General features: G+C 33.6%; 1 protein-coding gene across 1 annotated transcript; it reads right to left on the bottom strand.

Annotated features, from left to right (window-relative positions):
- Positions 1–4051: 4051 nt before the first annotated feature.
- LOC131012184 (2-oxoglutarate-dependent dioxygenase DAO-like) lies at positions 4052–5469 on the bottom strand. Its single transcript, XM_057940095.1, has 3 exons — positions 4918–5469; positions 4532–4850; positions 4052–4462 (listed from the first exon to the last, which is right to left on the bottom strand). The coding sequence occupies exons 1-3, from the start codon at positions 5247–5249 to the stop codon at positions 4211–4213; spliced, it is 903 nt and encodes a 300-aa protein (XP_057796078.1). The 5' UTR covers positions 5250–5469; the 3' UTR covers positions 4052–4210.
- Positions 5470–15150: the final 9681 nt, after the last annotated feature.

The following is a 15150-nucleotide window of genomic DNA, read 5'->3' as shown; positions in this document are numbered from 1 at the left end:
ATACTTGTATGCATTCATGTAATATATAGTAAATTATATAGATGTTATAAGTTACTTATAATTTATATGTTAGACGTAATATTATTTATAATATAATACTAATATTATAACTATGCTATTATATATGTAACTATTATAAGTTAGATGTATAATCTATTGTAAAACAATAATTTTAGTTATATATTATAACTATACTATAATATCAAAATAAACAATTTTATTTTATTGTATGACTTATACTATATACTATATTTTATTTATTTTTGTATCATTTGATGATATTTATAAATTCATGCACAATTGTATATATTCACATAATATAGATTATATACATCATTTTATAAAATTTATAAATATTTTTTAAAATACAAACATAAAAATAAATATTATATATTTTAAAACTATAGATTTTGATACGATATATACCGCGATTTTTGGTATACCAATATATACGGACAACTGCGGTATATCAGAATAAGGTATTGTACCTTATTACCGGTATATACCGAATATTAAGGTATACCAGAATAAGGTATGATACCACATCACCGTTATATGCAGTAATATTCGGTATACCAGTAATACGGTATCATACCGTATACCGGTATATACCTTTAATACGGTATTTATTGGTTTTTTCGGTATATACCGCGGTATCGGTATACACCGGTATACCCCGATATTTGGAAAATCCATACCTTTACCTTACCGTAAATCTTCGATACGGTATCATACCTTACCAAAAAAACTGGTATACCTTAAATTCGGTATTTTGCGGTATTTTACGGTACGGTATGGCCGGTATACCGAGTTTTCGGTATATTTTTCCAGCCCTAGTGTACACATTGATTTTGAAATTCGGAGTAGCTAGCTAGATTGCAAATGCGACATATAGACGGAGTGTTGTTGTACCGGCAAATGACGTTTTCGAGCTACATGATATGCCGATTGCCGACCACATTAATGAGTAACGATGACTACAAGGTTGCATCTCCTACTAGCTTCTTTTATTTTATGTCGATCCAGTTGAGCTTTGCTAAAAATGTGATTTGTCTCTTCTATAAGAAAGGACGCGATACGTAGAGCTGTCAAAATAGACCCGGCCCGGTCCGCCCGGGTTTAGGGCCGGGTTGGGCTCTAAAAAAATAGGCCCATAAAAAACCGGGCCTAAAAAGCCCGCCCAATGAGCCCGCCGGGCTGATCGGGCTTTCGGGCTTTTTGGCCCGCCCAAAATAAATAAATTATTATTTAAATTATATATTTAAAAATTCATAAATTATAACATTAAAACCTAAAAAGTAATTTGAATCCTGATTTTATTAACTTTTAACTTATCTCGACCTTTATCATTTGGTAGTCAAAACAAAGCTACATAATAGGAATTAGGAATAGTGCATTCTGTATTCCTTATTTCCATTTACACAATTCTCTAATTCGAACCAAACTTTAATTTATAAGTAGTCTAATTTGTCCATTAAGTTAAGTAATGAAAGTAGCAAACATTCTCTTAATCCTAGTGCATTATTAGTCAGTGAATAAAATCCTTGAAACTCACCATTCACAGAATAAAACCTTAATGCTAACTGCTAAGCATATATTTTAACTATTTTTGTCACAATTTTTTTTTTAAATATATAAATTATGGGCCGGTTTAGCCCGACCGCCCGATGACCCGAGAGGGGTTGGGCTGGGCCTAGAATTTTGCAGCCCGATTTGATTTCGGGTCGGCTCGGCCCGACCCGATAAAAGACAAAGCCCGATGGATTTGGGCCGGGCTGGCCCGACCCGTACCGTTTGACACCTCTAGCGATACGGGATAAATACGTGAAAAATTTGTTAAGTTTGTATACTGTTTCGGACAGAGGCGGGATCCAAGATTTGAGGTTAGGGAGCTGGATTTATTGATCTACGACGTATGAAGACATTTACACTGGGCCCTCGAAGCAAATTTTTTTTAGCATTCCGTGCACTTCATTTTCATGCATTTTTTAACAATCACTTAATATAATAGATAATTGTTTACAATTCAATTAATTCAACATCAAGTAGATTGAAAGTATACAAAAAATATACTTTTATGCATTCTTTAAAAAAATCTATTTCATTTTCTAAATAAATAAACTAAATTTCATTGTTAATAATTAGTAATTTTACTTTTAAATTTAGAATGGACTCAAATTCAACATTAAAAATTAAATAAGAAAAAAAATAGGATAAAAATAACATAAATGTAACAAATCAATGTACAATTTCAAATAATTAATTGATAGTTGGATATACTATAAATAATGTACTATATTTGTTTTTTCTTTTCTTATTTATATACACATATACATATATATAGATATATAAAATATATATATATATATATATATATATATCTATATTTTAAAAAAACACTCAAAAATTGGGAGGGGGCTTCACCCCCCCCCCCCTCCCCCCGGAATCCGCCAGTGGTTTCAGAGATGCTTAGTATAGTAAATTTTTAAATCTATAAAAAAAATTATTTCCTCTATCACATTATAAGTGGCTCAAAATTTTTCTACACATAAATTAAGAAAAATGCGTAAATTTATTAAAAATGGTAGGATCCACATTTTTTTAGGATTAAATTTTTTCATTTATAGTGGAACGGCCCAAATGGAATACAAGCTACTTTTAGTGGAACGAATGGAGTAATACTTTTATTACACATTAATTTACTATTTAATTTATTTATTAAATTATATAGCAGATTATGTCTGATATTGTACATAGTAGACATGAGGTGGATCAAAGATCACAGAAGATTATATTGTCAGTTCTTGTAGAAAAACTAATTTCACAATCTAAACTATCTATTTGTGAAATTAGTTTGTCTTGACTAATTAATGATACTGATACATTTAATGCATTGAAATTGATTCACAATTAGATAAGTTGCTTATGGCTGACAACATTAAGAACATGCATGGTCTGATCATGATATTGTTATTTTGAAAGTTATATTAATAATTAATAATGTTGTGCACATGCGACTTTATTATTCATTGTTTTGATTTATCAATGTGCGAGGATTTTTATAATCAAATAATCTCGATATTTTAGACAGTGGTAATTTAGTCTCGAGAAGGATTTTTTTTTTTTTTTTGACAATGAAGTGCAGTCTGTTGGTAAGACGTTTCTCTTTCAATCAATAGGCCGGGGAGTTCGAGTCACCTAGAAGGCTAGACTGTGAGTTTTTCCTTTCTTTGAATGTAACGATTTTTTTTGCAAAAGAAAAAAATATTGTTATTTAAAATCGTGTCTCAAGTGAACTTGAGTTGATGATGTCCCCTTAAGATGCACATGAGGTTTATTGCGCTAAAACTCGACGGGTTGAATTCATTTTCAAGTGGGATAGTAATTATTGAGTAGTTAAACTCTTAGATAATATATTAAAGTTGCCAGTATACTTAAATTAATTAATGTATATACGATTTCTTAAATATAAATAAAATAAAATTATATTTGTAATATAGATTGGCGGTTTCAAAACTCAGCACCTTCTCTTGGCGCGTCTCGCACATCTTTTGCGAAGGATACAGGTCTGCGGACTTCCTTGCTTCTCACGTGGTCGCCGAAGGGTTTTGGCCCCACGCCATCGAAGGTCTTCAAGAGTTTGTTACGGATGATGTTAGCATACCTTTTTTTACTTGCATGGTTTGATTTCTTGTTGCTTTGGTGTGGTTTGTTCCTTTCGCTGGTTAGAGCCGGGTTGTCTAGGGGTGATGGTTCGGCCGAAATCTCTGAGGTTTTCCCATCTCCGCTCTGTCGGCGTTTTGCTTTTTTATTTGTAGACGAGTACTTTTTTTCCGATCCTCATTAAGGTTTTCCCTCGCGGGTTTTCTTAATGAGGTTTTAACGGGGCTTGACCCTTAGTCTGCTTCGTTGTGTGCTTTAAAGGATCTTAGGTTTTTCATCTTTTTTTTCTTTAATAAAATTCTATTTCAGCACCAATTAATGGAGAAATTAAACACCCAACAAATTAATGTTTAATTGTTTATTCCAAAATAAAATGAAAACACGGCAATTGAACTTCCCAAATAAATGCACGAATCGCTCAATATCATGCTTCAACTGCATAAATTAATACAATAATCATGTAAAAAATCAATTCTCGATCGTCCGCGACCGATTATATTTTAATACACAATACATAATACATAATAGTCAACGATCTCGTCAAATATCACGAACTTTTGGCCACAAAATACTTAAGGGCTTCTCCGGTAGGTGAGTTTGTTGAAGCTCTAAGCTTTCTATACTCTTCGAAGTCGAACGGAAGGTACCGGCGGGGGTGGTCGGAATCCACCAGCTGCGGCGGCGCTTCCACTTTCTCATCTCTTGGACCCAACACGAAAAGAGCAATCGAAGTACGTATAGTCGCCTCGTAGCACTGCACTCGATGCTTCACATTGCAAAACCTTCCATTGCTCCAAGCCTTAATTATATGATGACATGTAAGTACAATAAATTAAGAAGTAGAAAATCAAAGCATATATATATACACCTTAGCGAGATCTCCGACATTAACAACGAGAGTTCCTGGGAAGGGATCGAGCGGAACGAATTCGCCGGTGATCTTGTGCACTGCCTCGAGGCCATTGACGATTTCATCATCTTGCAGTATTGTGAGAAATCCGGGATCTGTATGCAAAACGGCGCCGGTTAATCCGACGGTTTGAGGGCCATAGTTGTATCTGTTCATCTTCAGCTGGCATGGCCAGTCGCTGAAGAGGTGTCCATCCATCCCCAGCCCCTCCATCACCTTTCTCCCCAGAAATTGCGCTAGATCAAACAGGGCGAACGCGTACTTGCTCAACACCTCCCTGAAAAGATGATGTATTCAAAGTTAGAATTTTTGGAGATAGTTTAGTTGCAGCTGCAGGTGCTGACCTCTGATGTGGCGACACGTGGAGCTGGGAGCAGAAGTGGTCGATTGCTTCTGGTGAAGCCATGTCGTACAAACTGAGGCCTTCGAAGTAAGGGCTAGCCATGTTTGGTGGGGTGTAGCCTTTGCCTGGCTCAGGGTGAGAATTCTTGTGCTTCACCTCCATGGGAAGGTCCATGAGGGAGCGGGTCACGCCCTTCATTTCGGCCATCAGCTCACCGGAGACGCCATGGTTAACCAGTCTGAAGCAACCCCACTCTTCGCATGCTTTCACTATCTTCTCTGCTAAATTCGATGAATCCTCCATGTCAATTACTGGAGCAGAATCCTTCGCCATGGGTTTGCTGCTGCTTCTTTTTTTCTCACTGTATGAAAGTTTTTCTTTTTTTCTGTTGTGATTTCTTTGATTTGGTGATGCAATTCGTGTGTGCACAATGGTTTTTATAGTGGAAATCTGGGATATTTTTTCTGTTGTGATTTCTTTGAATTGACGATGGAATTCGTGTGTGCACGATGGTTTTTATAGCGGAAATTCGGGGAGATCTTTGGTTGTGAACAGCTTAATTAATACTCCCTCCGTCCATAAAAACAAGTTCACACTTGGTGCTCGGCACGGAAATTAAGACAGCCGAAAAAAGTGGTGTAAAAGACTAAAAGGTAGTACTAGTGTTAATGTGTTTTGATTACTTTTACTAATTTTTTCATTAACATAAATACATTTAACAATAATAATAATAATAATAATAATAATAATAATAACAATAATACTAATAATAATAATAATAATAATAACAACAATAATAATAACAACAACAACAACAACAACAACAATAACAATAACAATAACAATAATAATAATACTAACAATAATAATAATAACAAATATAATAATAACAATAACAATAATAACAATAATAATAATAATTATTATTAAATTAGCGATTTTATTAAAAAGAAAACCTAAAAAGAAACCCTTGAAAGCACAGAAAGCAGACTAAGGGTCGGGCCTCATTAAAACCTTGCTAAGGAAAATCCAATGGGAAAAACCTTAACAAGGAAAAAGAGTACCCATCTACGAAGAAGCAAGAAAAAACAAGAGACAACCAAAACAGGCAACGAAAGGTGAAACGACTTCAGGAGCTCCGGCCTAACCATTGCCCCTAAGAAGTTTCGGACCCTTCCGCCACCCCACAAGCAAACAAACACAACCCAAACACTATCGAACCAGCCGAGAAACGACGTCAAACTACGACGGGCTAAAAAACCCATCACCAACTCCATGATGACGGTCCAGTTGGTGACAAAAATACTCAAGGCCGAAGGGCTAAAACCATCATAACCAAGCGCCTTGCAACCAAGCGAGAACGCACCCCACAGCCCCAAGCCCGAGCGCACCCAGAGCTTGAAAAAAGGCTGTGTGTCGCCCCAACAAACACCACCCAAGAGATCAACATCCAAAACCACCAACGCCGCCGCGAAGCTCCAGCCACACCCGACCGCAACCACCTTACGAAGCGCAGTCCCAGCAGGCTGCGTAGTACGCTCATGAAGCCAAACCCGAGCAACCACCACATCCAACCAAGTCACCCTTCCCTGAACAAGTACAGCCCCAGAAGGCTGCGCATCCATGAAGGTCACCGCGGCAGCACTCCACCACCTGTGGAACCAAGGCCCGTGCGAAGAAAAACGCCGGCACAAATCATGCAACGCGAACATGCGAATGAGAGCACATGTCCAAGCGTGCTGAATTTTTTATCTCTTCAATTTCGTGAGGCCACCACCCTTCAGTGCGGACAGGATTCGCCATGATGTCCGCCACTTTATTTCCTTCACGATAAATATGCGTGACATGGAGCTGAAAATTATCCAGCAAATGCAAAGTATTCTCCCAAAGAGCAACGAAGCGCCAAGGCACCTTTTTGGATCTTTCTTGAAGAAGACTCACAACGTAAGTCGAGTCAGCTTCCATCCAGAGACGAAACCAACCTCTTGCATGAGCAATCCTAATGGCAGTGATCACCGCCATTAACTCAGCCTTAAACGCGTAACCAGTGCCATGCTTGTAATGGAAACAACCTCTTACCCAACCCCAGTTATCTCTGAAAACGCCTCCAACAATTACAATAATAATAACAACAACAACAACAACAACAACAACAACAACAACAACAATAATCTATATAATATATAATAACAAAGTCGGCTTACCGTAAATAGTAACTTCTGTTTTTATACTTTTTTATCTTTTTATTTTTAAAATTTGTTAACACATTCATTAATTACGTTGATATAAATGCATTAATTTCAATTGTACAAATATAAATGCATTTAGTGCGTTAATTAAGTCAATTAAAAGTAATTACCTTTTTAAATATAATTAAATGAGTTACTTAAACTTATATAGAAATCAATGTATATAATATATAATAACAAAGCCGGCTTACCGTAAATAGTAACTTCTATTTTTCTACTTTTTTATCTTTTTATTTTTAAAATTTGTTAACACATTCATTAATTACGTTGATATAAATGCATTAATTTCAATTGTACAAATATAAATGCATTTAGTCCGTTAATTAAGTCAATTAAAATTAATTACCTTTTTAAATATAATTAAATGAGTTACTTAAACTTATATAGAAATCTATATCTATATAATATATAATAACAAAGCCGACTTACAGTAAATAGTAACTTCTGTCTTTCTACTTTTTTATCTTTTTATTTTTAAAATTTGTTAACACATTCATTAATTACGTTGATATAAATGCATTAATTTCAATTGTACAAATATAAATGCATTTAGTGCGTTAATTAAGTCAATTAAAAGTAATTACCTTTTTAAATATAATTAAATGAGTTACTTAAACTTATATAGAAATCTATCTATATAATATATAATAACAAAGCCGGCTTACCGTAAATAGTAACTTCTGTTTTTCTACTTTTTTATCTTTTTATTTTAAAAATTGTTAACACACTCATTAATTACGTTGATATAAATGTATTAATTTTAATTGTACAAATATAAATGCATTTACTGCGTTAATTAACTCAATTAAAAGTAATTAACTTTTTAAATATAATCAAAATGAGTTACTTAAACTTATATAGAAATGAATTGACTTTTTCCAAAAAAAAAAAAAATGAATTGACTTAATTTATGTTTTGAAGGTGTTGATTAGAAAAAAAAAAAATGAGGCTAAAGATATTCAAAATTATATATATATACGACAAATCAATTATCAATTATAAGATTAGATATAGAAATAAATTGACTTCATTTATGTTTTGAAGCTGTTGATTATAAAAAGGTTGACGCTAAAAATATCAAAGTAATATATGTACCCCAAATCAATTATTAATTATAGAATTAGATTTGTCAATCAAGCAATTATTGATTCGTCGTCTTAAATCACAATATAAATATCTTAAAATCAACAATATTATCACTCTATTTTGTATGTCTCTCAAAATCTCTGCAAAATTCTTAATCCTCTCTGCAAATTTCCCCAGCTGATAAATGTCTTTCCCGTCGCCAATTATATTTCTCTTGAGACAACATCTTTGACGCCACGACTTATATGCGCTTGCTGAAATTGAAAAAGATGAAATGTTGATCATGTACATAATAAATTAAGGGTATGATAATTTAACTCTTATCACTTGGTTCTGTATCCTATTACAATGTTCATTTCATCATCTCTTCTCATGCATTTTTTTTTTATTGTTAAACAAATAAATTTAAAGATTAGGTGATGTTTGACTCAAAATTGAAACCTTTTGCCTCAGGTTCATACGTTTATATTTTATATTTATGTTAGCAACTTTAAGTTTGAAGGTAACTTGGTGTTTCAAGGTTATGAATGTATATTGTATATTGAAATAGAGTTTAAATGAATTAATAGGTACTCCCTCCGTCCCACGAATCTTGATACGTTTTCCTTTTTGGGCCGTCCCACGAATCTTGACATGTTTCCATTTTGGGTAATAATTATTACATTCTCTCTCCTACTTTATCACTTTTATTACTCTCTATCTCTCATATTTTATCACTTTTATTACATTCTCCCTCCTACTTTATCACTTTTATATTTTATTAACTACACACTTAAAACACTAATCTACAACTCCTTAATTCCCGCGCCGAATTCAAACGTGTCAAGATTCGTGGGACGGAGGGAGTACTAGATATATCAATAATAGGAGTGTTCTGTACTGGTGACCACTCGAAAAGAACTTCGAGATTAAGCGTGCTTGGCTCAGAGCACAAGTAAGATGGGTGACCGACTGGAAAGTTCGTCTAACTTATGCAATACTGCATAAATACGAAAATAAATTGTGGATATACAATAAAATAAATAAATAAATAAAATAAATAAATAAAAAATACTACCGACGGCAAAAAGCCGTCGGTAACCCTCAGGCAGTCCGGCGAGCGTGCGACCGCCGTCAGGTGGACTTTACCGGCGGCAACTGCTGCCACTATTTTTCCCTAGTCCGGCGATCAACACCGACGTTTACCGGCGGCGGCCATATGCCGCCGGAATGGAGATCACCGACGAGAAAATTATCGGCGGCGAGAGGCCGCCGGTAAATGAGTTTCCGGCGGCCGCCCTATATTTAGCGGCGGGAAAAAGTCGCCGGTAATTTTGATTTTTCTTTGTAGTGATATGTAATTTTTTTTTACACTAAATTTTAGCATTTCAGCATTTCAGATTCAATTTACCACACTTGATGTTTCATTTTATGTTCCATATTAAAAAATCTTTTTTTTTTCAATTTAAATTTTCTATGTTTTAGTTTAATTTTGTAATGATTAATTAAAGTTTATTTAATCCAATTAAGAAATATAATTATTTTTATCATTTAATAGTACTTTTATTAATTAGTAATTCATAATTAGTGTTGATAAATTCAAATTTAGGTCATATAATTTTTACAATTTTATTTTTAAATAAAAATTAATTACGATTCATAATATTATACTAATTCTGTATCTCATTGATAATAACTCAATTTTTTTGAGTATGAGAATCAAGGTAGATATGTTTAGGGTGTAAATAAGTAATGCGTACCACATGTAGAAAGGATCTCTAAAGTAAATTTATGATGTAAAGTAAGTTGTGCGTAAGTTGTGTACGAGAATTTATGATATAAAGTGAGTTGAAGCCATAATTATTTCTATTTTTGATAGCACAAACGAAAATGGAAAGTAAACTATTATCAATGGGACGGAGTAAATAATAAATTTTATTTTTATAATGGTAAATATCACTTTATGGTCCATCGTTTGAGTGTTTTCTCAAATATATCTCACCCTAAGTATATTTACAAAACAATACCCATCGTTTCATTTTTTACTTATTTGTGGCCCGCAAAAATAATGCGACGACCGGCATTTGACGTGTCCGGCCAAGCGCCATATTGGAAGTACACGTCGAATAAAAAAAAGAAAAAAACTAGAAATAGAATCGGGAGCCACCATCTCTTCCCCTTGCTCTGCTCCGTGATCACCCCCCTCTCGATCTCTCTCCTTCCATCTTCTCCCTTGCTCTGCCCCGCCTCCATCTCCGGCGAGGGCCGCCATCGGGAGCCACGCCGTGGCGCCTCTTGCTCCTCCTACCCTGACTCAAAATTTTCCATCAATCACCACTCATTCTCCCCAAAACCATGATCCACCCTTTCACTCAAGCTACGCCTTTCACATCCACACCTCTCCTGACCTAGGGCTCGGCGGTGGCGGCTCTGCCGTCGTTCCGTCCGAAGCAGGTTAGAAGAGGTGAGAGGGATGAGTTCCATTCGAGGGTAGCGATTGTATCTACGTTGCGGTTGTCGAAAAACAGAGGGAGGCGTCTTTGTAAACGACGGTGATAGCCTATTGGTTGATGTCGTCGGATTCAACGGGGGGAAGCAGGTGTAGGAGGAGATCTGGGGTTTTGAGAGAAGAGGCAGGAGCAGGAGATGCCATTTGAGTGTTTTGAGTCAGGGTAGAAGGAGGAGCAGGAGGCGCCACGGCGTGGCTCCCGATAGCGGCCCTCTCCGGAGATGGAGGCGGGGGAGAGCAAGAGAGAAGAGAGAATGAGAGAGATAGAGAGGGGGTGACGGGGCAGAGCAAGGGAGAGAGATGGGGTGGCTCCCAATTCCATTTCTAGTTTTTTTCTTCTTCTTTTTTTATTCCACGTGTACTTCCAACATGGCGCTTGGCCGGACACGTCAAATACCGGTCGTCGGATTATTTTTGCGGGCCACAAATAAGAAAAAAATGAAACAATGGGTATTGTTTTGTAAATATGCTTAGGGTGGGATATATTTGACAAAACGCCTAAACGATGAGCCATAAACTAATATTTACCCTTTTTATAAATTATTAGTCTCTTCGTCCACAATAAGTGTGGCGTAGATGAAAAGGTACTAATTTTAAGAAAATATTTGGATATGTGTATAAAGTGGATAAATGGTCTCATCAAAATTAAATGGTTAGATAATTAGTAAAATAGTTTTAAGATTGTCTTTTTTGTAAATATTATGTGTGAATGAGGGTAAAAGTATAAAAATATATGTCTTAAAATGGAAAGACCACACTTATTATGGACGAACAAAAATAACAAAAATGCCACATTTATCGTGGACGAAGAGAGTAATAAATATTAAATATAATAAAATGCAGGACACTTAATCTCATCCGAAATTTTGTAGGACGATATAACGAACGTTTTTGCGCAAGATATTTAACAAGAGTGCTAAGTTTCGAAGTATAGTTTAAATATATTTATAGCGCATGGTGTTAGTCCCATTAGAGTTTGGTAAATAAGAGAATAAAGATATGATATGCTCTCAGTTTTTGAAAGTAAAAGTACAAATAAAAAAATAAAAATGTAGTTTCAATGTAATTAACGGGAGTTAGGAAATTTTTTAGGACAATAGCTTATGTTGATTTGGAAATTAGGACAAAAACTTTTGGACTTGTAAAAATGGGATACTAATTTTTTTTTAGAGTAAAATAGGACACTAATTAATAAGCGTCGTAAAAATAGGATATTTCTCAGTCGATAATTGGCCGAAAAATATCCTGCAGATGCAACACTTATTAATTAGTGTCCGATTTACTCTAAAAAAATTAATGTTCTATTTTTACAAGTCCAAAAATTATTGTCCTAATTTTCAAATCAATCTAAGTTACCGTCCTAAAAAACCACTCTAATAATTAGTTCTTACCATTCTAGAAAATTATTGAATGTTAAATAATTGATGAATGTGTGTGTGCCTATGTCATTCAACATTGATGGTCAACATGTAAAAAGTCTTGATGACTTGCTTTAGTCGTTTGCTCCATTTCCTGGAAAGTATTTCTGTTGCTTTTCCTTTTTACTGCTTACTCATATCGTGTAAATTAATACTTCTTCCTGATCTATTTCTCAAAGAGTTTGCATCACACAAATTTTAATACTATTTAATTATAAATTTTTATTTTATTAGCATAATTAACGACGGGGTTTGTCTTACCTATGATGTCAAAATTCATGTAGTCGAGGACAATTATTGGAAGCGGCCTACAACTTTTGAAAAAACCTAAGGTTTCCAGAAGCACAACTAGGTTTTTGTTTTATTTTATTTTATTTTCCTTAAGTTTTTTTCTTTTTATGAACATAAGATTTGAGAAGGAACAGTAGAATCGTGAAACATGGTTGAATTCAAATTAGGTGTACATATCAAATTAAATACTTATTCAGTTCATAAAAAATTTACTACAATTTCCTTATCAATTTACCTATAAGTTTTTTTTTTATCACATTTATTAATAATAGTAACATTCACATAACTCACCATCTTATCTTATTACTATTCTCTTCTTCATTTAAAGTGGAATCCTTACTTGATTTATTTATAACACTACTAATTATTTTATTAAAATTTGTGTTATTCTCAATAGATAATATTTTATTAATTGGATGGAGTGAGTAGAATGTATTTCCAAAAATAGTCAATTTAAGACACTTGGACCCGAGTAGTTTTGAACCAAAACCATCTACATGCATGCGAATTCTGTTGGCGATGTGAAAAGTCTTTCTTTTTTCCTCCCTTTTTTATGTTTTGATACTACTTCTTCGTCCCATAAAAATATACATAGTTTTTATTTTTCGTCCGTCCCATAAAATATACATAGCATATTTATAATAATAATTCTCCCATTAAACATCACAATCAATGTGAGACCCTTTCTCACTCATACTATAGTTTATAGATTTTTTTAAAATTCATATTATCTCATATTATGCATATTTTTATAGGACGGGGGAAATATATTATTAAAAGTTACAAATTATATTGTGTATCAATATATAATTCATTTTATTATCATTATCCCATACAATATTTGTGCATGATTGGAATTTGGATGAACCATAAAAATAAAAGAAATAAGGCTAAATCACAAAAAGCCGAAGTACGTGCGGAAAGATGGAAGGAAAGGATTATTAATTGTATCTAGTAACGTGGCTTTTATACAATTTTTTTTATTAACAATATGTTTGTTAAATTGTTGCGCATACAATAGTTCATAATAAGACTTAAAAGTCACACCAACACACCCCAGAGCGATTTGAGGGAGATTTCATATATATATATATATATATAGATGGTGCGATTTGAGGGAGATTTCATATATATATATATAGATGGTGCGATTTGAGGGAGATTTCTATTTTTTCTATAAGAAATAAAAATAATGAATAAATCAATATAACTCACAAATAGCCATATCATATTAATATAATAAAAATATCGCTCTCATCATGATTTGAACGCATATGAGTCATGCATTATATTGATTTATTCATACAATTATTGATTTATTCGCATGCATTCTCAATTCTTACAACATTTAAAATTATAGACGTACAGAACCTCTCTCTCTCTCTCTCTCTCTATATATATATATATATATATATATATATATATATATATATATAAAGATAGATTCAAGAAAGAACCGCTAAACAGCCATTTGATCATCAAGATCTACGGTGGATGCATCATCTTGTTGGATTAATGCAGATCCTGGGTTCGAATCCTGAAGGGAGTAATTTTTTTTTTTTGAGTGCATTAATTTTAACAGCGAATGCATTAATTTTTACAGTGGATGCATTAGATTTGATGGTTCTCACGTTCTCACAAATAATGTAGTTCTCTCTAGAACCACACCCTATATATATATATATGGGTAAATATCATGAAAACCCCTGAACTATACCCATTTTATCAAAAATACCCCGAAACTTTCGAAATGTTCTCTAAACCCTCATACTATCAGGTTTTTATCAAATATATCCCGCATTTATTTTCCGATCACAAAAAACGTGATGTGGCTCGACGGATGCCACAATGTAATTTATATTATATTTTATTTAAATGACATGAAAAGAACATTTTGAAAGTTTCAGGGTATTTTTGAAAGTTACAGACCTCATAGGAATCACTTTCAGCGCCTTAGATCATCATAAAAAACTACGGTTGATTTGTCACCTTGTTGGATGAGTTCAGGATCCCAAGTTCGAATTCCAAAGATAGCAAACAAATTATTTTTCGGAATTCATACATTTACACACCGAATTCATACATATTCTACATATAATTCATACATTTTAGATAGCTCGTATTTTCTATGTTAAAATGTGTTTATACCGTAGCCCTCCCCAATATATATATATATATATATATATATATATATATATATATAGGGGTGAGCTACCGTGAGAGCACATCTTAAAATAAGAAATAAGAGCAAATTTTAATGTATGAATTTTATGTAGAACACGTATGAATTCGCTGTATAAAGGTATGAATTGTAAAAAATAAATTTTTGTTACTTTTGGGATTCGAACTCAGGACCATAAATCCATCCAACAGGATTACGAATCAACCAAAGGCTGAAAATTATTCTTATTTTATATCTTAAGAAATGCTTTTATTTTAGCCCTTCCCTATATATATATATATATATATATATATATATATATAGAGAGAGAGAGAGAGAGAGAGTTGGGCTATAATAAAAACACATCTTTTTGTAAAAACTAAAAACGGCTGAATTCTATGTAGAACACATATGAATTGGTTGTGTAACTGTATGAATTCTATGTAGAACACGTATGAATTTCGCAATTCATACAGTTACACAGCTAATTCATACGTGTTCTACATAGAATTCATACATTTTAGCCGTTTTTAGTTTTTAC

Source organism: Salvia miltiorrhiza, chromosome 2, assembly GCF_028751815.1.
Source record: "Salvia miltiorrhiza cultivar Shanhuang (shh) chromosome 2, IMPLAD_Smil_shh, whole genome shotgun sequence".
Lineage (NCBI taxonomy): Eukaryota > Viridiplantae > Streptophyta > Magnoliopsida > Lamiales > Lamiaceae > Salvia > Salvia miltiorrhiza.
Note: the sequence above shows the minus strand (reverse complement) of the source record. Positions and strands in the feature narration are given on the sequence as shown.

Bases quoted from the DNA above. Each gene is read 5' to 3' on its own strand.
- LOC131012184 (XM_057940095.1), bottom strand. From the start codon at position 5,249: ATGGCGAAGGATTCTGCTCCAGTAATTGACATGGAGGATTCATCGAAT. The intron at 4,851-4,917 runs GTCAGCACCTGC...TCATCTTTTCAG, and splicing joins CACGTGTCGCCACATCAGAG to GGAGGTGTTGAGCAAGTACG. The intron at 4,463-4,531 runs GTGTATATATAT...CATATAATTAAG, and splicing joins ATGTCGGAGATCTCGCTAAG to GCTTGGAGCAATGGAAGGTT.